Source organism: Euprymna scolopes, chromosome 3 (genome assembly GCF_053919585.1).
Source record: "Euprymna scolopes isolate OS-2025 chromosome 3, ASM5391958v1, whole genome shotgun sequence".
NCBI classification, from domain to species: domain Eukaryota; kingdom Metazoa; phylum Mollusca; class Cephalopoda; order Sepiida; family Sepiolidae; genus Euprymna; species Euprymna scolopes.
The window spans coordinates 154,646,831-154,670,317 of record NC_136484.1 but is presented as its reverse complement, the minus strand read 5'-3'; the positions used below and the strand labels follow the sequence as shown (position 1 = coordinate 154,670,317).

The following is a 23,487-nucleotide window of genomic DNA, read 5'->3' as shown; positions in this document are numbered from 1 at the left end:
AGACGAATATATTAAATCTAGACTTCGGTTAAAAGTTTATTTTTTATTTTGAAATGTAAGCAAGAAATATGCCGATTTCAAACCTTATTTTAGGGTTTGGCCGGGTGTTGAAATGCAAGACTGTTTATAGTGATAAAGTTGTAATTTTCGAAATTGTGTTTATGGCGTTTTGCATCTAATATGTTCAGTTCCGTTTGTTTTAATCAGTATCTTTATTTAATTACTGATTACTGAAATTTCTTTTTGCCTCTACGTATAAAGCACATTTTTTCTAGGTACCGCATTAATTAATTCATACATAATCTCTATTATTTTCTGACTTTCGTGAATTTGTCTTTTCTTAAGATGTTCCTTTTACTCATGTAGCTTACATTTAAAACATTCGAACCGACTACGCCACTTTCTTTTATTAGTATTTGTAAATAATTCTTGATTAGTGACATCTTTTTGCTGTACATACAAAACACATTTTTTCTAAAAATTAAATTCTGTCTATTACTTTCTGACTTTTAAAAATGCGTCTTCACTTAAGATCCGTCTATGACTTGTTACATAGCTTGCATTCAAACATCTTTTGAGTCGACTATCAATATATTTTATTCCATTGCTGTAACCATTATTTGTAATTCCTTTAATTCTATCTGCTCTGTTATTGCGCATACCTTTTATTCTCCTTTTTATGAAATTCAAATATTTGTTTCATTCGGTAAGTTTTGTTTTATTCGTGTTATTTGGATTATTCGGATTACTATTCTCGTATCGGTTATTATATTTATATCAAGTTTTTAGATCGAAATTCCTTCCAGGCTATCGTCTTACACGCAATGATTCTCAAATTGAAGTTCGAAAAAATTCATCAGAATTACGTTGACGTTATCTCGGCCGAAACGTCGTGAATATAATAAACCAGATAATAATAGTTGTCCGAATAATCCATGATCCAAATTGTCAATTCTAATCTAGAAAAATCCAACACAAGTTTTGCTTTCGTTCTGCACTTCGATTTGTGTCGCATATGGCATTTAAAACTTCACTTGTATTCAAATCTCCTCACTTTAACTCTTCAAGAGTTGCTAACAATTAACCTTGCAACTGAATTCATCGCTCAAAACCATCATCTCTCGTCTATCTGCAAATGCTAAATGTATTTATAACTTTGTCTGCACCAGCTATTGTTTTACCTTTAAGGAATTTTAACGATCTACGCGCCCCTTTTGTGGCAATTCCTCTCTTTATGCGGTTCTTTCTTTGTTTAAAATTTCACTTTTATTTCAAACGAAAACATTTTAAGCTATTTGATTTAAATTGACATCACAATATGTTATCAGCATTTCATCATATATCTATAAATAATATTATGAATATTATGTAAAATTGTGATATGTTAATGATAAATTCCATGTAAGCCTTAAAAGTTTGTTATTCTTTGTAAATTCCCGTAATTCAATTGATTAGAAATACATCCTGGTAATTCAATTGATTAGAAATAAATACTCGGTCTTGCATGTCAGTTTTTGGTTGCATCTTGATTCTTCTTCGTTTAAAGCTTCAAATCAAATTCACAATCATCTTATTTCCTCACCTGTGACCAGGTGCGAATATAGTGCCTATTTTTGTCATTAATACGTTTTGTTTGTCAGGGCAAATTACAACAGACAACCTTCGTGTGAAATTGGACACAGCCAAAAAACAAAATGATCCAGAGGTTCTGGAGAAAGTCATTGAGGAATGTGTAAGTTCAGGGCACACTGAAATTATGCCCGATATCCAAGAAGCAAGGCTTCGTCTAGAACCTGCGAAAGCAGGTGGCAAAGGTTTGTCCTGATATCTTGTATTTGTTTTCGACTCTAAATCTTTTTCCATTATCTTTTATATTATATAATATTTTTAATACATCGATGTGTTTTAATATCTTTCTCGGACTTTTATCCAATCATAAACTATTTTTATTAACTCTTGTCATTATATAATTGAAAATTTAACGGTAAAGATACTAAGTAATAGGCTGTCATAATATAATATTTGCTTGAATTAATTTATACAACCCTTTTATAATAATGAAAAATAAATGATAAGAATTATTCATTCTAAAAAAAAACTTAAAAAAAGTTTCAGCAAATGAAAAGACTGTTACGGTCAACAGAAAAGTAATAACCTCTTGAATCATCCCTGAACTAAACTAAAAGGAATCCGTAACAATTTACATTTACTGCATTAAATCTAGTATTTACATCATGTTTATCATAATTATAATATGTTGATTGTAGTATAAGAGCTCTTTTATAGACGATTTTAAACTAAATCATTTATTTTTTAATCCATCGGTGATAGATTACCCACGTACACTTGCCAAAGATCATATATATTTCATATAGTTTTAACGTTTAAATAAACTCTACATGTTATCCAATTCACGATTGTCCGCGCAGATTTAATCCCTGTCAATAATTCTATCACCCACTTAATTATGTGCTACCAGTAATTAGGCAGTGTGATAATAGCAATCTATATCTAAATATTATACAATTCGGACAATTCCAAGTTGGCAATTATAGTAAATATCTTTTAAAGATCAGTAAATGTATGAAATAAATTCAAGTAATAGTTACGGATTCCTTTATAGCTTAACACTAACTTTACATCACTTCGATAAAGAATATTTAGAAGTAGCTCAAATACAGTTTGCATTTTACTCTCTTTGATAATTCCTCTACATTGGTTATATCAAATATTGATTTTGGTTGTCAGGATTTAAGCCATTTTCTGGATTCCAAATGAAACTTCCCAGTATGCGTCTGTTCTCAAAAGGAGAAACTCAACCAGGTTCGCATCCTTTTATTATTGATATATTAATAAGGCATAATTGTATACATCGATGTTCAAAGAAATTCATAGCCATACTTTCTACAAATCTTATGTATTTAACCATTGATAAAATTAATCATATTTTTAAAGAGCAGTTCTGACTCTTTACATAAATAATACGTTAAGGCACATCTTGTTATAATGCGCTTCATAAATTTTGATACACATTAAAAATGAGATCGCACGGTTAACAAAGGTAGTGATTGACCTTTAATCTGACGCTGCGAGGTTAAACAATCTGACTTATTTAAAAATGAATTGCTTCAAAATAGAATAATTTTCCCTCGTTTACTACAAGAGTAACTTTTTAACAGACACATTTCATAAAGTGATATTAGTTGTATCGATTTGAAGCATATTTACATATTTGCATATTTACTTGTTTACGGTAACAAGATAGAAATATTTATTGTTTAAAAGAATTAGATTGCTACAATTTAAAAAAATAAAGAGATCCACAAACATTTAATTAATCTAAAGAATATTTATCCGATGATAAATATTTTTACAAAAACTGTGTACTTATACCTTATTAATATTCACCTTAACAACTATTTATATTAACAAAGTATTATTATTATTATTATTGTAATATTATACAGATTGATGGAAACAGTCACTTGAAATATCCACAGTGTCCCTATAGTTAATATAAATATGCTTACGTTTGTTTAAACTAATCATTTAGTCCGCGGGACTGGAAATAAGCAATGAATACCATAAAGTGAAACAATACATTCGTACAGGATTTTTCACCTTTTGGTATTCTTTACTTATGCCCAGCCCTGACTAAATCATCGTTTAGCAAACAATACCATCAAAAAGAAAAAAAGCATAACATACTGTATAATATCAAAAATCAATTACCAATATTAATGTAAATACACACACATATATACTGCATATATTAATAAAGTCTTTGTTTTAATACGAAATTATATCCATTTGTGTAGATGTTTCTGTACAAGTCATGACTCCCGAGACCCTCAGTGAACAGCTGAGGGTAACCGCGCAAAATAATGACCGGCCTAACCTTGAGCGGCTTATTCAAGTGGCTGAGGAAGTTCAATATCCAGAACTGGGACTTGATCTCCGTGAGGCTCGTGAAAGTCTACACAAAATGGGCGGCGGATATGGAGGTTAGACAATTATCCAAATATTCTACATATGAGTTTTACAGTGAAAATATATGCCAAAAAAATTTAATAATATCCTTTCGACTTAATATCATTTATTTAGTAGAAGACTTTATAGATTGTGTATATTTTATTTCAACTAGATTCAGAAAGGAAATTCTAACTCCAACGTAAATAAATGCAAATTTAATTTATTCTTCGTATTATTTAGATTATTCTGGCTAGTGTTTTCATTTATCACAACATTTCGACGTATGTAACCTCTAAAATTCTGCAGATGCTTCTTTTCTAACTCTAACAACTTTATGTGGATAATATGTATAACATCTTGAATTGAACCCTCTATTTACAATTGAAAACGTAGACGTCTTAAGAAATGTTTTTATTGTATTCTTAGTAGCATTTACACTATGTATTAAAATTCAGAATCAGAAATCTCATCTTTTATAATCAAATATTATGTATGCTTTGTATACATTGCTCCACGTTTACGTGACTTCGGTTCAAAATTCTGTACAGATTTCTGAGTTCGACATCACATGTGCAGAAGGTCGGAGGTTACATCAGTCAAAAATGTGTAAATAACATCCAAGATCAGAACAATAGTCGAATTATCTAAATGAATAATACAAATTAAATGTATTAATTGATTAAATTTATTAATTCCATTGATGTGATTTCTATTAGATGCAATCAAAAAGTTTTAATTATAAAAAAAACAAAACAAAAAAAAAACAATTATATTGCATTGTTACGTTATAAATCAATCAATAGAAGCAAAACTTAAATGATTATATATACTTCCTTTACAATGAAGAATATTCACTGAAATCGGTTTTGCTTGCCAGGAACGATAACTCCCGAAATTGTACGCCCGAAACTTAAGGCCGCCATCGAATCAAAGGATACGAATGCTATAGATACAATCGTAAGACAGAGTACTTCACTCGGCCTTCCGGGTCTTGAAGTCGACATTCAAGAAGCCAGGGAGAACAAATATAAATTGGATGGCAGCAAAGGAGGTTAGAACTTTTATCTTTTTAAAAGTATTTCCAACGATGCAAACGTATTTTATTATTGTATTTAATTCCATAGATTAACATAAATTATTATTATTTGGACACGTTTATGCACAAATAAAGTTGCAAAAACAATTATCTTAATAACTTAAATAAGAAATATGTCAGGCTAAAGAGCGTATGCCTATCTATCTCTCTCTCTCTCTCTCTCTCTCTCTCTCTCTCTCTCTCTATATATATATATATATATATATATATACACTTTCTTATCTAGACAATATTACAAAGTACAACTCATAAACAATTATAACAGTATCTTAATTATAATTAATTAATACAGTTTACGACATAAAATATTTTAGCTACTTATGCAGAATACGGACCGCGTTATCATCGACAGATCCCAGGCATGTTAAATCGCCGGAAGGTACCGAAACACTTAGTAAATGAAATCGCACCAGCTAAGAATTGGCAAACGGTATCCTTTGTTCATTATTTTTTCCGGTATCTTTTCTTCATTACATTTTTATGTTAAAGTACATAATAATTATAAACTTCCCGTTCCATGTTAATAATGTTTTTTTTTGTGTCTAAATAATAACGTTATTATGTCATCACGGTTCGTAAACTGCATAAGTACCTTTTTTTCATTGAGATACAACGATTGTTTAAACAGTATCTTAATTACAATAAATTACTACTTAAATTATAATTAACGAAATTTCCCTTATATCTGTAAAATGCTGATAAAATTATAATTACATCGATCAGGATTCAAATCACCGGACGCTCTTCGTGTTCAACTAAGAGCAGCAATTGATAACAAGGACCAGTCCGAGTTGGAAAATGCCATCATGGAATGCGAGGAAGCCGGTTATCCGGAACTTTCTCTTGATCTTCGACATGCCAGGGACACACTGGATGGTATGGGTTTTGGGCGAGGAGGTTAGTGTAACGGATATTCGTTATCAATTATATTTCAACGATCTGTCGCTCTCCCTTGTCTCTTGCCTCGGCTAAGAAATACAGCTTTTGCATAATTTTTTTATGAGCTGATAATTCTATAAATGGTTAAATATGTATTCCAATTCGATACTATTCTAATGATTCTGTAATTTTTATTTTCTTAAACAACATTTAACTTATGTATTAGAATTATCTTTTCTTTTTAAATATAAATGATTGCAAGATTATCTAGCATAAATTTATGTTGGCTTTTGATTTTGCTTAACATCTTTCAATTTACAAAGCATTTTTATCTAAAATATTTAAATCTGAAAATCGCTTATGTGATTTAATGGCATAATTAAAGACCCTTTGAAAGAGAAAAAAACTTAAAGTGACACATATGTTGGCTTTTGTCGGCTAAATATATTGCTTTTTGCCATTGGCTATCCGTAACTGTAAATTGTTCGTCAAAGCATTTTCGGTTAAATGTCTTTGTTTTTTTTTTTTACATTGTTCACAGCCAACGAGTCATCTTACAACTTACTTATTAGCACATTACTATTTTTTCCTTGTTTTTGTCACCCTTTCTATGGTGGGACCTGTCAGCAGGTGGACATAGAATTGACATATAATTGCTACATTTTGTTCTCAGGAAAGTTGAGCGTACCCGACCTGCGTTTGAAACTAAAAGACGCCATGATGAAAAACGATCCAGATATTCTAGAGAAGGTGATAGCCGAATGTGTTAGTTCCGGACACCCGGAGCTTACATCTGATATCCAAGAGGCTAGACTTCATATGGGATCACTGGGAGAAAGTGGCAAAGGTTCGTCTAAATCATTACACATGTATAGATGGGATTATCATTAGATTCATCTTCATTATGAGTATTTATTACTATACATTTTTGTTACAATATCGTTTTTTCTAGAATACATAATTTCCTTATCTGAAATTATTATTCACATTACAATTCACCACAGGTGTATAAAATTAGTATGATTAAAATTGCTTAAAATATCGTAATATACTATAAATGTCTAATTAAAATTGCATCTATTTCATTTAGAATTTTTCTGAGATTACAAAAAAATATTCAGCATTGTAGTTGCTTCTATTTTTTTAATTAATAGAATGAATAAAGCATTCTAAAACACACTTTGATCTATATTTCGTTTTTGTTACAAAGTATGTACTATTATCATTCGGATTTCCTACAGCGTATTCGATATTTTCCACAAATACATGATTTATTTCTAATCAATGTTATATTTCTCGATAAAATATTTCACCTAAACTTTGCATTTGCATTGTATAAAATTACTTTAAATCATTTAAAAAACTTTAAATCGTTTCTTCATACTAGAAATGTTAAATGTGCATATCTTGTAAATTATCGCATAAATATGAGCTGTCGAATAAATATTCATATTTTTCTGTAAATATTCATCGTGGCGGTTGAGTTTTAATTTTTCTCTTACTAATGAGAATATAAAATTAATAAAAAATATCAGAAGAATTTAATTTTTGTCTTTATTCTTAAAACGTTAAATCATCATATCTAGTATTGCCTTATAATTAAAATTGTCGTATTATTACAATATACATATGTTTGTCTTAAACTTGCTAAAATATTCCATATTTGAAACGGAGATAATTTTCATCCATAATCAGTTTTTAAATGGCGTTTTTAAAACTGTATTGTTTTGGTTATCAGGATCATTTTCGTTCCCTGGCTTCAATGTTAGAATGCCTAGCACTGGAATCTTTTCTAGGAAGAAACACCACAAAGGTTCGATATATTTTACTTTCCTCCTTTTCATATGTATTTATCAAATACTTTCATCTCTTTAGTCAAAATAATTATAATAAAATATAAAAACCGCTCATATTTGTATCATCAAATGATATGAGATATAGTTTTAACATAAACACAATATTACAATTACACATATTTGTGCTTAAAGATAGGAAACATTTCGAAGTAATCATATTTGATTCTCTCATTAATATAATTGGAGAGAAATATATAATATTACTCGTCTAAAGAAATAAATGTGTTTACATTTTGAATTAATTTACCAACTATTATTAAAAGTAATATGTTTTACTGTTAAACTTTCAAAAGCAATAAAATTTACAATTAAACCATAATAGTTTCAAAAGCTGACGTTTGAATATTTTTAACTGTAATGAAATGTTTAGTTTACGATTAAATTGTAATGTATTGTATTATTAGCTTTTACAGAAAATACTTTCTTGTATATTACATAATGTATGCATTAAATCTATTTATAGATAATATTATTGAAATTATATATTTCGTAAATATTGAAATAAAAAAACTAATAATTTTATGTAGATGTTACAATCGAAGTGATGTCGCCCGAAGACCTACGTTACCAAATGCGCTTAGCCATGAAAAACAATGATAGACCAACACTTGAGAGTCTTATCTTGGCAGCTGAGAAAGCCCAATATCCAGAACTTGAACTTGATTTGAAAGAAGCCCGTGCCGCACTTCCAAAAATGGGAGACGAAGTTGAAGGTTAGCTACCCACTCAATAGCACATTTGTACATATTTCATGAGTTTGTATATTTTAGACACATAAAATATTATCGTAATAAGAGAAAATAACTGATAATTCGGTGTAAATGACTTAAACATTAACTGATCTGGATTATGCGCTCATATATCTATCATGTTAGATGCCGTTGTTTAGACACGTATAATATTAGCATTTTAATCGATCATTTTTTATTATAAAAATTCACATATTATTGTAATATAATTTTTTGAACCTGAGTAAGTGTTATACATGAGGTGTAATACTTAGATACTATAGATATTTACTGCTTCCCATGATAATAATAAATCAGTAAGCATCATAATCATATATTTGTAAATATGGCATTTACTCTAATAATAAAACATTATTAATTTCTACAAATGTAATCACCGACCTTTTTAAATTTATTATCTTGCTTATTGGATCACTTTCTATTTCTATTACGTAAATGCGTAATCTTAAAAGCATTTTTGGTCCTACAAAAGTTAATTGCATTTTGAAAATAATTGCTATAAAAATCACCGAATCACATTCGCCAATTTGTTTGTTATAATATCTTTATTAAAACGAAGTAAACATTTCACAAATATTAACCAATACTACTCGCATCTTCTGTTACTTCATTCATTATAATATTATTACATTTTGATTATCAGGATCATGGTCGTTTCCAAAATTCGAAATGAAACTTCCAAAGTTCAGTCTTTTCCGTAAGAAATATGGAGATACAGGTTTGAATATTTTACTCATATGTTCATGTTATTTCAATATAAATATCGTCTAAATAATAAAAAGACAAAATACCCTTTCGCACGCATTAAAGTAAAATTGTGTTTGCAGGTGTGATTATGTATGCTGTAGGTGCTTGCATTTTTATTTACAATTGTCTTAAACTAAAAAATATCATACTTATATACTATAACATTTTCACATATTTCGTCATCCTTTTTGAAAAAAAATTTAAAATATCAAAATTAATTTCCTGTTAACCTGTGTATATACAAACATTTACGGGAATATTCTATCTATTTAAATTTTAATTTTCATAAAAGTTTACCATCTCGAAAGTTTTGAATAAATTACGAAAATAAAAGCATAGTTAAAGTTATTATGGATTGTACTTGATGAAATATTTTAAAATGATTGAAACTTCATTTTATATAGACATCGCTCTGGACGACATGACACCAGACACTTTGCGGGAACAAATACAAATCGCCGTGAAAAACAATGATCAACCCAAATTAGAACAACTTATTGAAATTGCCGAGGAAGCCAAGTATCCAGAACTGGCGTTTGATCTTCGGGACGCTCGTGTAGCACTCAACAATATGGGAGGCGGATTCGGAGGTTAGAAATTAACATAAATTTAAACTTAACCACAGAAATGCTGCCATTATTGTCGTTAATATTCTGTTTTATTTAGACAAACTTTAAAATATATGGTAATATATGCTATGTACATACTTAAATATAATCATATACATTTTCTCTTGTTAATTATATTTTCTTATTAATTTCTAATGCTATGAAGACATTGTTTTCAGTTGGCTTATGCATATCTGTAGAAGTTATATAATATGGCGGAAGCTCATTTAAACTACTAAAAGCGTTTTAAATATGTAATCATAAGCGTTATAACATATAATTAATAACACAGGAATCGACTACGTAGAATTGGAATAGAGCCAAATCAAGATACACGCGGAGCTTCGATAGCCATTTTAAAAAGATTAATTGATGCGGCAGTTCCGCGAGATCGTACGAATATATTAATACACCTTAACGTCTTTTTTAAAAATTTAAATACACACTCCAACGTTTGATCTGTACTCAAATTGGAAAATACTTTTACATGTCTGACAATCATAACTTCCGCGAAACGGTAGTAACGTGTTAACTACATATAATTAATTGATTGTAATTAATGTATATATGAAAATATACATATGTAATATATCTGAATAACACACACACATACATATATATAGATATATAGCCACATTCTCACATTTAAGCAAACCTTGTTTCCTGTGCTTAATTATACTTTTATTTGTTCATTTTTACTAATAATATATTTGTGTTAAACTAAAAATATAATCTATTTTTTTTTAGAATTTAACACCAAAAAAAAAAAAAAATGCATAATTAAACTGCAGAATTCTGTTATTTTGAACAATGTTTGCTTAAAATATACATATATAGAGACAGATAAAATATGTAGATACCGATTGGTATATGTATGTATACATAACGCAATAAATCCAATTACTTTAAATTGAATTAGCAAACTATAAAAGACAGATATATAAATGTTAAACGTCAACTAAAAGACTATTTTAATTAAAAGCAGATAAATTATGCCGATATCACATTATGTAAAGCATAATTTATGTTTACGATAGAGTGTCGAAATGCATATCTGCTTGTATTGATTGCTTCAGAATCTAAAATTGTATTTATCGCGTTTTACTTTCGAATTTTTTATATATATGCTTTTCTATATATACTTAAATATATTACGTTAGTAAAAAGTAAGACAGCACCTAGATAAACAGTTATTTTGGAAACAAACATTATCTGCGACTCACCCATTAATTATTTTAACATACACTTATTGTTACTTCAATTATATTGTATTAAAAAATGTCAAAAATCAATTTTCGATTACTAGGAAATGTATCTCCTGAAGACTTTCGTCAACGAATGCAGGCAGCTGTGGATTCTAAAGATAAGAGAATTTTGGATGCAACCATTAAGGAAGGCATTTCGCTCGGCCTTCCTGGTCTCGACGCCGACATTCACCAATCCAGAGTTGTCTTAGTAGAAATGGAAGGCGGCAGAGGAGGTTAGAGTACTGATCTTTACATATATGATCATTATGACTATTAGAATTTTATAATACTTTTATTCAATGCATACTGCCTTATACTTATACCTTGTCAATTAATAATTCGCGTAGGCATGATTATATATTATATATATTATATTAAATATACCTTTATATATAACATTCATAATACTTAATTCATCAGAAAAAATTCTATTACCAAAATATGTAATGCTGTTTTGTTAATAATTAAATTCGATTAATCCATTTAAATTCTTACTTAATCATAAATAATTGATGACTAAAATGACGAATTTATTATATAATGTTTAGAAAATAATTTCAAATATCGATTACATTAATCAGATCTTAAGACGCCGGACTTTTACCGTAACCAATTGAGTGCCGCTGTACACAGTAAAGACAGAGTAGCATTGGAAAAGGCAATTGTTGAATGTGAGGAAGCCGGTTATCCAGAACTTTCCCTCGATCTCAGTCTGGCCAGAAACACTCTGGACGCAATGGGCTTTGGTCGTGGAGGTTAGTACTTTGGACTTTCCTGCTGAATCTTATTATTCTGTTTGTCTGTTTGTCTGTCTGTCTGTCTCTCTCTTTCTTGTTAAATCTTATTCTTCTTCGCTTTTTGGTGAGTTTTAGTCTCTTTTTATCAATATTAATGACTCTATCTAAAAATTTCTTAAAATTTAGATATTATAAATGATGCACAAAACAAAATATATTTCTGAAAATTTCCTTTATTAAGCAAACATTTTTAATTTTAAGAATGTAATGTATTTGCTGTAGAAATTAAAAGCCTTGTACATTGAAGATTATTTTATATAAAAAAATTAAATAGTAGTTTTTATGAAATGTAATATAACTATTCTCCTTGAAATCATAAACTTTTACAGTTGGTGTATATCTGCTTCGTTTCCATTTTCTTTTAATTTAATATCATTAAGCTATTTCGTACATATTTTGTATCTTACATTTTGACATGAATAATTAATTAAATAGGTTTCTACTCTGTTGTCTCTTCATCTGTATCCATTTGGCCAAAAGAGTAGTTTGAATTTGTCATTTTGAATCGGTGAATTTTGTTTCCCAGGAAAATTGAGTGTAGATGACCTCCGCCTGAAATTAAAGGATGCCATCAGGAAAAACGACCCAGAGTTTCTAGAAAAAGTGATAGACGAATGTGTGGGTTATGGACATCCACAACTTATGCCCGATATCCAAGAAGCCAGATTACATCTGGATTCTCTGGAAGAAAGCGGCAAAGGTTTGTCCTCATAATTTTAAATACCAACGCGGGAATTGTATTTAAGTCGTTTTTGATATAATATATCTAATTTAATAACTTACCCATGATCATCTTTGTAATTTTACTTCCATAAAGGTATAAAACAATCAGTATGGATTAGACTTTAATCAACTATTTTAATATCAGTTATATTATATACCTTGTAATGTACATATACACATATGTATATATATAATGTATATATATTCATACATATATTAATATATATATATAGTAACTTATAAAATATATATGGCGATTACACAAAATTTTTAAGCGATTTCTTAGATTTTATCTAATTTATTAACATGACTTAATTTGTGTTACAATTGGTAAATGATTTGTCTTTTGAAAAGAAGCCATTAAACTTAACAGTTATTTTTATTAATGAGTTTCTATAATACCATATCATTTTGGTTATCAGGATCTATTTCGTTTCCTGAGTTCAATATCAAAGTGCCCAGCTTTGGATTCTTCTCTAAGAAGAAAGAAGATGAAGGTTCGATACATTTTAATTTCACTTTCATGTTATTAACCTATACTTATCTAAAATATTAAAACAAAATTACAAGCGAAATGTACATACACGTTAAGTGTACTTTAACATTACTAAACACTTTAACCATATTTTACGAGTGTTATTCTATTTGGATTTGTTGTTTGTCTCAAAGTGTACATTAAACAGTCCCCTTCACAACTGTGTTCGTTCCATTTTCCATCACAAAATCACACATTCATAAGTTCATAAGTTTGCACATAATGTGGTGATATCAAATTAATCGACTAATAACGTTTGTAAGGATTTTGTTTGATCTACGATTTCGTTTTCCTAATTTATGTTGAATAATCACACAATCAGTTTTTCAGTGTGAACTTTATAACAATTCGTTTGTTATCTCTATTACTAATATACACGTGTTGACATATTATATATAATTAAATTGTGTTTATTAAGAAAATTAGTACAGTATATTACATATTTCCTTGATTTTATAAAATTGTTCATTTAAAATAAATATATTATTATTTTTATATTGATTTCATATAAACATTTTCTTTTTTATCAAATGATTTTATAATTATACAAATCTAAAAAGTAAACATTAAAATTTCGCTAAACATAAAAATAAATCATTTAAAAATGTTAATAAATGTTTGATTTATATATATATATATATATATATATATATATATATATATATATATATATATATATATATATATTGGTTTATTGAAAGCTATTTGTTGATTCGATTTCATAATTGATACTTGATGGTCAATATTTTTCTAATTGATTAATTACATGGTTGAGACATACGTTGTTCTCTGTTTTTTCTCATGAGACCATTCCCTGTTTTCTTTGCGATTTTCTTATCATTTACTAACACTTTTTCGTCTGGTTTGCCTTCTCCGCACTTATTCTGTCTGTTTCCTCGTCACTACTTCTTTCAAAAACTGAACACAAATTGCATCGTTGTCATTTGGTACGTTTTGTTTGTCAGGGGAATTGAGCGTAGACGATCTTCGTTTGAAACTAAAAGGTGCAATCAAGAGAAACGATCCAGAATTTCTGGAGAAAGTTATAACGGAATGTATCAGTTCAGGGTATCCGGAACTGAATCCAGATATTCAAGAAGCTAAAATTCATCTGGCATCTTTGGAAGAAAGTGACAAAGGTTGGTTGTGTGGATTCATATTTAGATGTGCTTTTCAATTAAATCTTAAATGATAATTAATTATATATCCATAAGCTTTTGATTTTTTAAAACTCCTTTTCTTTGTCAATATTAAATAATTAATATTTCCCTTAAAATAATTATTTCATTAAGTTTAATTTTAAATCAAATAAACATATTTGGAATGCTTTAATCATAATCATATAAATAAATAAAATATAATATAAACATATGAAACATAATGCATGCAAAATTAAACTGAAAAAAATATAATTACACAAAACTGAAATATATATTCATTTATTTAACTGTAAATTCGTAGAATGGTTTCATTATAATAAAATCAAGAAAGCATTGCATGAAATGAATTTTTACATGAATGTATCCGATTTCCGTTTTTCATTCAAATATTACTCAATTTTAATTATCAGGATCATGGTCGTTTCCAAAATTCCAAGTGAAACGTCCAAAGTTCAGTCACTTCCGTAAGAAATATAAAGACACAGGTTTGAATATTTTCGCTTATTTATTTGACTTAAATACTTTCATACCTATGTTATAAATGAAATACACCTAATACCGCAATGTAATCAATACTATAAATACGGTGTTATAAAGTTGTAAATATATATTCATATTTCATGATTAATCGATATATAAATTATTTTATGCGTTTACAAAGTCTTAAATATATATTAATACTTGAAAATGAAAAAGTAATCGTTTTGATTTTAAAATAAAAATCTACTTTCAAACTTGTAAATGAAATTTAATTTTAAGAAATGAAAATAAATCTATTCTATCATGTTGAAATTTACAAGGCAATAATTATTTTATTTCTTAAATTTAAAACGTACTTTTTATTCAGGCTACATCATCATCAATGCCGTCAACTATAATGTAGAAATTTAACATATTCTTCAATTTAATATGAACTGTTTTTATAAAGCGCAATTTTAAACACAATTGAAACATGATTTTCTGTAGATATCCCTCTGGATGACATGACACCGGAAATATTGCGTGATCAGCTGCAAATAGCCGTGAAGAACAATAATCGACCTATGTTAGAAAGACTTATTGAACTTGCAGAAGAAGCCAAATATCCAGAAGTGGCGTTTGATCTTCGTGATGCCCGCGAAACACTCTTCATATTGGGTGGAGGATACGGAGGTTAGATATATCATCTTAAACTATGTATAGTCAAACATTAAGCGAGTAGTTGCACGCTTTTATAAATGGTTTTACTAAAATTAAATTTCTAATTATAATGAACATTAATATTGTTCATTATCGTCAAATATATTCAAATTTTAGAACATAAATGCATGCATCATCATCTATGTAAATATTAAACAAATACAGATAAAGTAAAGTACAACATAATAATTCTTGAAATAACGTTAAATTTACATTTACCAAAACGACTAAGATTGTATAATATCCTTGAAATAAATGTATTAATTAAAATAACATTTCGATATTCAGGAAATATCTCCTTGGATACATTGCGTGAACGACATAATGAGGCGATTAAATCAGACGACAAAGAATTTTTAGATGCAACCATCAAAGAAAGTATATTTGCCGGCCTTCCCGGTCTTGATGTCGATATCCACAAATCCAGACTTGCCTTATTTGAATTGGAAGGCGGAAAAGGAGGTTAGAGAATAAGCTTTAATTAGTTAATAAAATTATAATGAATACCATTTAACTATTGAATTTAGTTACATTTTCATATTATAATCGAATGATATATTATATTATATTGGTTGGTTGGTTGGTTGTTTTATGGCATATATACCTTTTTCAGGTTATTTAATGCTGAATCTAGTTATTTTGAGGAACGATTTTTAATGGAGTATATTTGTTTTTAAGTCGGATTCTATTTAACCCATAGTTGGGACCCTAACAGGTACTAACACTCCGGGTCAGAGTGGACCTGGGAGCAATGGCAATTAAAGGGTGGCTCCATACTTCCCAAGGCCCGCAAGGTGGGGCCTCACCATCGGATATAATTTTAGGTCATATCCAAGACCTCATATTATATTGGATATTCTAATAAAATATCAATTTTGCCATTTACCCTGTTTTAAAGTATTAGAAAAATAAGATCTGTATAATTACTACGTAAACATTAATGAATGTCTTAAAGTATTATTAGAATTAATAACTAATTAAAAATTATAATTGATTTCACTTGAGAAAGTAACGAACATAAAGTATCTATATAAATAATAATTCATGTTCCGAAATTATCATAAAGGAGTATATTTTAATTTATAAATTATTGCGTTAATCAGAACTGAAAACACCAGACTTTCACCGTGGCCAACTGAGAGCAGCTATCCAAAACAAAGACCGTGGGCAATTGGAAAAGGCCATTATTGAATGTGAAGGGGCCGGTTTTCCAGAACTTTCTCTTGATCTAAACTTGGCCAGAGACACGCTAAACAACATGGGCTTTGGTCGCGGAGGTTAGTATCTTAATCTATCAATACGTATAACTTTTTAAGAATAGGCTAATTGGTTTGTTTAAATATTGATTTATTTTCTCCAAATATTGTAAATCATTCGTTTTTTTAAGTATCTATGTATCTACTTATATTTAACAAAACACGAAGAGTAAATAATACGCTATGCTAAATTACATAAACTAAAATTAATTGCTTAAAATAAAGATTATACTTAAACATTAATGTGTAAGAATAGTAGATATTCATTAATATAAGGTAAATATATACCATTATACATGACTGTGTTATTTATTATGTAATTTGACAAATCAACAAATAAACTTTTTGTATAAATAATTGTTCCTAAACAACTTGTTGAATGTAAACCGACATTTCGAATTACCTCATTATATTTTCTCATGATAACTACCGTTTTACAATACCAAATTTAATAATTTATTTATTCTTTCTTATCGGATAAGTGTTTATATCATTGACATTGGTATTATTTGCTTGTCAGGAAAATTGAGTGTAAATGATCTTCAAATAAAACTAAAGGGGGCAATCAAGGAAAACAAACCAGATCTTCTGGAGAAAGTTATTGATGAATGTGTCAGTTACGGACATCCAGAACTTATGCCAACTATCCAAGAAGCCAGATTACATCTGGATACTCTGAAAGAAAGCGACGAAGGTTTGTTCAGATTATGCAGACACACTAAATATTTATAAAAATAAACTGGGAAAAAACTTAACTTTTTTTATCGCAATAATGTATAATTCCTTCAATATTTTTACGACATTTATATTGCATTTTTAATGAATAAGTCATATTTTCATTTTCGGTTTAATTATAGTTTTATTTAAATTCCCAAATGAGCGGAATTCATTTTTGATAAAGATCGTAAAATATTTATATCCTTATATTATAAAAAATAATTAATTGCATGAGTTTTTTTAAAACTAAACGATTACTTATTTTAATCTATTAGCCATATTGTTTTTGTAAAAAAAAACTATTATTTTGGTTATCAGGATCCATGTCATTCCCTATCAAAATTACCAGCTTTGAACTCTTCTCTAAGAAGAAAGAAGACAAAGGTTTGATATTTTAAAATTTACTCTCAATATCTTCATTATTATAACAAACATAAACTTCATGATCTAAAATTAAAAAAATATTTTTAATGTCATACCGTCGAGAGATTGCTTACTTTTGAATATAGTTCGGATATTTGCCATTTGGGACGATTTGTGTTTTGGACGTTCTTGCATTTTGACGAAATATATTACTTTAAAACCGGTTTGACTTCGGTAATTACGAATAATCATTTAAAAACAAAGCTTACTTTAATAAAATGTTTGTTTAAATTGTGTTAATTCGGCCATCGATTCATATATTATGTTTTTTATAGACATTAAATCTATTCTTGTAAAGCGATTACAAAATGATGAAATATTAAAGACAATCTATATAAAAAGCTTAACATCTTGAAAATCATTGGTATGAATTTATAATACTCAGTGTTATTAAAAGGAAAATAAGTGTAAATAATTTCACTCATCAAAACAAATTAAAATAAAGTAATGTATTATTAAATGTCTAATGAGTTGTTTTGCAAAATATATCTTGTGTATTATTCATATAATCTTTAATGTCATGAAACAAAAACAATTAATAATTTGTAACAAGATTTAATATTCACTATATTTACGTGATATTTAGAGAATAACATACACACATATATCAATATATATATATCAATATATATCAATATGTATCAATATATATCAATATATATATATATATATATATATATATATATATATATATATATATATACACCTACATTGAATATTTGTATGCTAAACATTTACCAGTATTTATTTTCTGTATCATTAACTTTTAATATTAAGCTACAATAACCTAATGATTTTATGTAGATGTTACAGACGAACCCAGGTCCCCCGACGTCTTGCGTTACGGAATATCGTTAGCTATCAAGAACAAAGATACACCTTTATTAGAGAAGTTTATCTTAGAGGCCGAGAGAGCCAACTATCCAGAACTTGAATTTGAACTGGAACAGGCCCGTAAAGTACTTCCAAAACTGGGAGACGAAGTTGAAGGTTAATTCAGTATATGATATCACGTTTGCACATATTCATTTCCAAACCAATTTGGTTTCATATAAACTTTAAATACAATAATTATATTTTCCGGTTCAATAATAAATCTTTTATATATGTAATATTTTCATTTATTTCTAGTAAACAATATCGTAATGTTTGATGTAAAAAATGCATAAAGTAACAAACATATTTTAAAATATTATTTAAAATATTACATTTTTAGTTGATGGGTATACCCATTAAATAATTATTACTTAGTTGTAGAATATCTAGAATGTCTTATTGGATAACAGTAATATTGCAATTATACCATAAATTTATCTTTTTATGATTATTTAAGTATTATTTAAATTAATTACTTTTAATAAATACTTTAAAGCTTAAAAATCTCCATTTAAAATAATGTGTAGCTTTTTTATTGTGTATCATAATTGATTCTATTATTGTACAATATTTAAAAATTTTTGTTAGCAGGATCATGGTCGTTTCCGCAATTAGAAATGAAAAGTCCAAAGTTCAGTTTGTTCCGTAAGAAATATGGAGATACAGGTTCGCATAAATTTATCCAGATATTCTTTAAAATAAATATTAACGAATGTTTTATTAATATATTAAATACAAAAGAAAACTTTTTACTCGCTTTAAAAACTTATAGTTAATACCTTTGAATATTTTTGAATTATATATATGCGTCTGATTATTATATGAATGAATTAATTCATTATAAATTATAAGTTCTCTTCATTTTCATGAAACAAAACATTGTTTTCATGATTATTTTAGGACGGTAAATATTTACATAAACTCGAAACGCAGTATATGAAAATTCGTGTCAAGATTCAAACAATATAATTTACAATTTTCATAGACACTAAATATAAAAATGCGACAATAATCTGCACTATTTTAACCACGAGGATAAAAATAATTTCCTGATTATCGTAATTTGCTTTTAAATAGAAATACCTCTGGACGATTTGACACCAGAAATATTACGGGAGCAACTGCGCTTAGCTGTGAAGAACAGGAATCGACCAAAATTAGAAAGCCTTATTCTCATTGCCGAGGAAGCAAAATATCCAGAATTGGCATTCGATGTCTGTGATGCTCGCCAAGCACTCTTCAAATTGGGCGGCGGATATGGAGGTTAGATTAAAAATGATTAATTACTATAACTATTATTATGTTAAAATTATATTGTAATGAAAATAATTCATTTCTTAATACTTTAAAAGTTTTAATTAATTTTTAATTAATGCGTTAATTTTATTAATAGAATAAAACATATAAATATTGTTGTAGAAATAATGCATTTTATTTCAATAATTCAATTAAATCCTTTTTTTTATTGCTTGATAAAAATTTATTATTTATTTATTTGAACAATGTATAAAGCAACAATATAAAAACACAATATAATTAATTTTATATAATATCATCGATCGAAATTTAAAATATGTAGAGCTTAAATAATTTTAGAAATATATGTAATATTCTCAATTTGATTGACTTTCATATTATATCATATTTTCCAAAATAAATTGACTTTCAATTACTAGGAGATATTTCTGTGGACGACATTCGTGAACGCCATAAGGCAGCATTGAAATCAAAAGATAAGAAACTTTTGGACGCAACAATTAAAGAAAGCATCAGCCTCGGTCTTCCTGGACTCGATGCAGATATTCACCAGTCCAGAGTTGCTTTATTAGAACTGGAAGGCGGCAAAGCAGGTTAGAATACACATTTGAATACGAATGTCCCTAACATATTCAAATATATTGTGAATTGTTTTGTAAAATTAGATTATATACCAGTAATTTATATTAATTTTATAAGCCTATTATTTAATTTATATATTTACTTAATAATAACTAATAATTCTTTTTCCCAAAAATATAATTGAAGATGTTTGCATATATTATAAATACAATCGAAATTTGAATTAGAAAATTTATTTAATTTAATTACAGGTCTGGAAATTATATATCGTAAATTCCAAAAATGTATCTTTAGAATAAAACACATATTTGTTTAATAAACTATTTTGTACGTTAAAATATTTTTTTTGTGATTTAGTTTAATTTAAAGTTCGCTTCCTCTAAAAACGTCCCATAAAAATTATATTTCAAACATGTATTAAAATGCTTAACGGAAATTTTATGATTAATAGTCATTGAATATTTAACATTCTCGAATAAACATGAAGTAAACTTAAACCATACTACAATCGCAAAATCATAATTGCTAATTAATTACATTAATCAGATCTTAAAACACCGGACTTTCTTCGTGACCAACTGAGGGTAGCAATCAAAAACAAAGATAGGCTTCAATTGGAAAAAGCCATCATTGAATGCGAGGAAGCAGAATTCCCGGAACTTGCTCTCGATCTTAATTTGGCCAGAGACACACTAGACGGTATGGGCTTTGGTCGTGGAGGTTAGTATATTCGAAATTTATGATAAATTCTCTTAACGTATGTTTCTCTATGTATCTGTAATAAAACCCGAATGCGAATTTACTCGTTTATGCCAAATTTTATAGACCATAATAATTAGTAATTATAATGTTTATAATAAAATATTATCTTGTAAGAATGATAAATATTTATTGATATTAAATATAACATTGCAAATCTTTTTTCATTTCTTCTTATAAGAATAATTACTTCTTTCTACAATTTAAAAATATACCAATTTGTTTTTTTTATGCCCTCCATTTTTCAATATGAAAATGACCGATTTCCTCTTTATAACCTGGACTAAATTCCCTTATGGTGACATAAGTCGTAATATTGTTGGCATTATTATCATTTGTTTGTCAGGAAAAGTGAGTGTAGATGATCTTAAACTGAAACTAAAGGGTGCAATCAAGGAAAACGATCCCGAGCTTTTGGCGAAAGTGATCGACGAATGTGTCAGTTACGGACACCCAGAACTTATGCCAACAATACAAGAAGCCAGATTACATCTGGAAAATCTGAAGGAAAGCGGCAAAGGTTTGTTATAATAATTAACATACCCAAATTGGCAAAAACTTATATATCTGTTGCTTCACAGTATAAATACTTCAATATTTAACAAAATAAAAATTACATTACTCATAACCAGAATTCTGTTTTTGCGATTAAGTTTAATTGTTTTTATTAAATTTATAACTGAGAATTATTCATTTTTATAATGATTGAAAAATATATTTATATAATTGAATACATAATTAACTAAAAATATTTCATAATAGCATGACTTATAAAATTACGTAAATGATCATTCTATTCGTTTTCGTTTATACTGCATAATTTAAAATATTATTATTTTGGTTATCAGGATCTTTCTCGTTCCCCGATATCAATATCCAAATGCCCAGCTTTGGACTCTTTTCAAAGAAGAAGAAAGAAAAAGGTTCGCTATTTTGTATGTTTCATAAGCTAAAATATTATTATCAAAGTAAAATACTAATCTCTGAAGCTAAAACCTTGTATACATATATCTGGCATGTTCCAGAGAAGATTTATTACAATAGAGATTAAACGATTTAAACAAAAGCTATACACATACAATATCATTGTTCTTGTATCAATTTAAGGAATAATGGCATTATATCCACGTTCAAGTTGCCTAAACTGTAGTGTGAATTCTACTGATGACTGATATAGCGTGTTTTAAAACAGTGCATCTTTATATATAATACATATCATTTGTCTATGCAGATGAGAAGACGACAAAATTGTCAAGTATGAATATGACATGTACATATATAATACAACTATAAGGTTTATAAGATAAAAATGTCAGAAGTTATCTAAACGAACGTGAGAACTAAACAATAAAATTATTTGTAAATTTTAGATTTTTTAATTAATTAAAATAACTGCAAACATATATACTGCAGATTGCAGTTTTACATTACTCTATATATATCGTGTAGTTTCTAATGCTGAATGATTTTATATAGATGCTACAATTGAATTGATGTCCCCTGAAGATCTACGTTACCAAATGCAGTTAGCAATGAAAAACAATGATAGATCCGCACTTGAAAAGCTTATTCTGGAAGCCGAAGAAGCCCAGTATCCAGAACTTGAACTTGATCTGAAAGAAGCCCGTGCAGCACTTCCAAAAATGGAAGCGGACGTTGAAGGTTAGCTAATTATTGGACATAATAATTGGAAAATTGATTCATAGTCTGATAAAGTTTTAACAGCAAAACATTTTTTTCTTTGAACTGTATATTCTTCATTTATTACGATGAAGCAATGATATATTTTATATCAGCACATCTAATATTTATATATCAACATGTCTAAACTAGAAAAAGTTTAGACTTATTTAAAGCATCTTACTTTAATATCGTGGATATCTATTTCAATAATTTTATAATCATTAGCTCGTCTTAGTACACAGCATGCATTTATATAGATATTGAGCATTGTTTTCATAATTTATATATTATCTTAATTTATCGAATACAGAAAAAACGTAACAGTTGTGCTTATTAAATAAACAACAAAAAATAATGTAAATATTTAATGTATTGGTCTCATTGTT

The 23,487-nt window shown here is 27.9% G+C and overlaps 1 protein-coding gene across 2 annotated transcripts in view; it reads left to right on the top strand.

The window, feature by feature from the left end:
• LOC145259887 (uncharacterized) overlaps positions 1-23,487 on the top strand; it is a 575,878-nt gene that overhangs the window by 397,745 nt on the left and 154,646 nt on the right. For both annotated transcript variants that reach the window (XM_080117779.1, XM_080117787.1), the window contains 28 exons: positions 1,641-1,814; positions 2,749-2,823; positions 3,819-4,004; positions 4,850-5,023; positions 5,792-5,965; positions 6,621-6,794; positions 7,686-7,760; positions 8,331-8,516; positions 9,196-9,270; positions 9,704-9,889; positions 11,214-11,387; positions 11,736-11,909; positions 12,478-12,651; positions 13,097-13,171; positions 14,175-14,348; positions 14,780-14,854; positions 15,336-15,521; positions 15,837-16,010; positions 16,652-16,825; positions 17,325-17,498; positions 17,840-17,905; positions 19,409-19,486; positions 19,898-20,083; positions 20,497-20,670; positions 21,206-21,379; positions 21,765-21,938; positions 22,267-22,341; positions 22,895-23,080. In XM_080117779.1, coding sequence (XP_079973905.1) covers positions 1,641-1,814; positions 2,749-2,823; positions 3,819-4,004; positions 4,850-5,023; positions 5,792-5,965; positions 6,621-6,794; positions 7,686-7,760; positions 8,331-8,516; positions 9,196-9,270; positions 9,704-9,889; positions 11,214-11,387; positions 11,736-11,909; positions 12,478-12,651; positions 13,097-13,171; positions 14,175-14,348; positions 14,780-14,854; positions 15,336-15,521; positions 15,837-16,010; positions 16,652-16,825; positions 17,325-17,498; positions 17,840-17,905; positions 19,409-19,486; positions 19,898-20,083; positions 20,497-20,670; positions 21,206-21,379; positions 21,765-21,938; positions 22,267-22,341; positions 22,895-23,080 — 4,146 coding nt within the window. The remainder of the gene's footprint in view (positions 1-1,640; positions 1,815-2,748; positions 2,824-3,818; positions 4,005-4,849; positions 5,024-5,791; positions 5,966-6,620; positions 6,795-7,685; positions 7,761-8,330; positions 8,517-9,195; positions 9,271-9,703; positions 9,890-11,213; positions 11,388-11,735; positions 11,910-12,477; positions 12,652-13,096; positions 13,172-14,174; positions 14,349-14,779; positions 14,855-15,335; positions 15,522-15,836; positions 16,011-16,651; positions 16,826-17,324; positions 17,499-17,839; positions 17,906-19,408; positions 19,487-19,897; positions 20,084-20,496; positions 20,671-21,205; positions 21,380-21,764; positions 21,939-22,266; positions 22,342-22,894; positions 23,081-23,487) is intronic.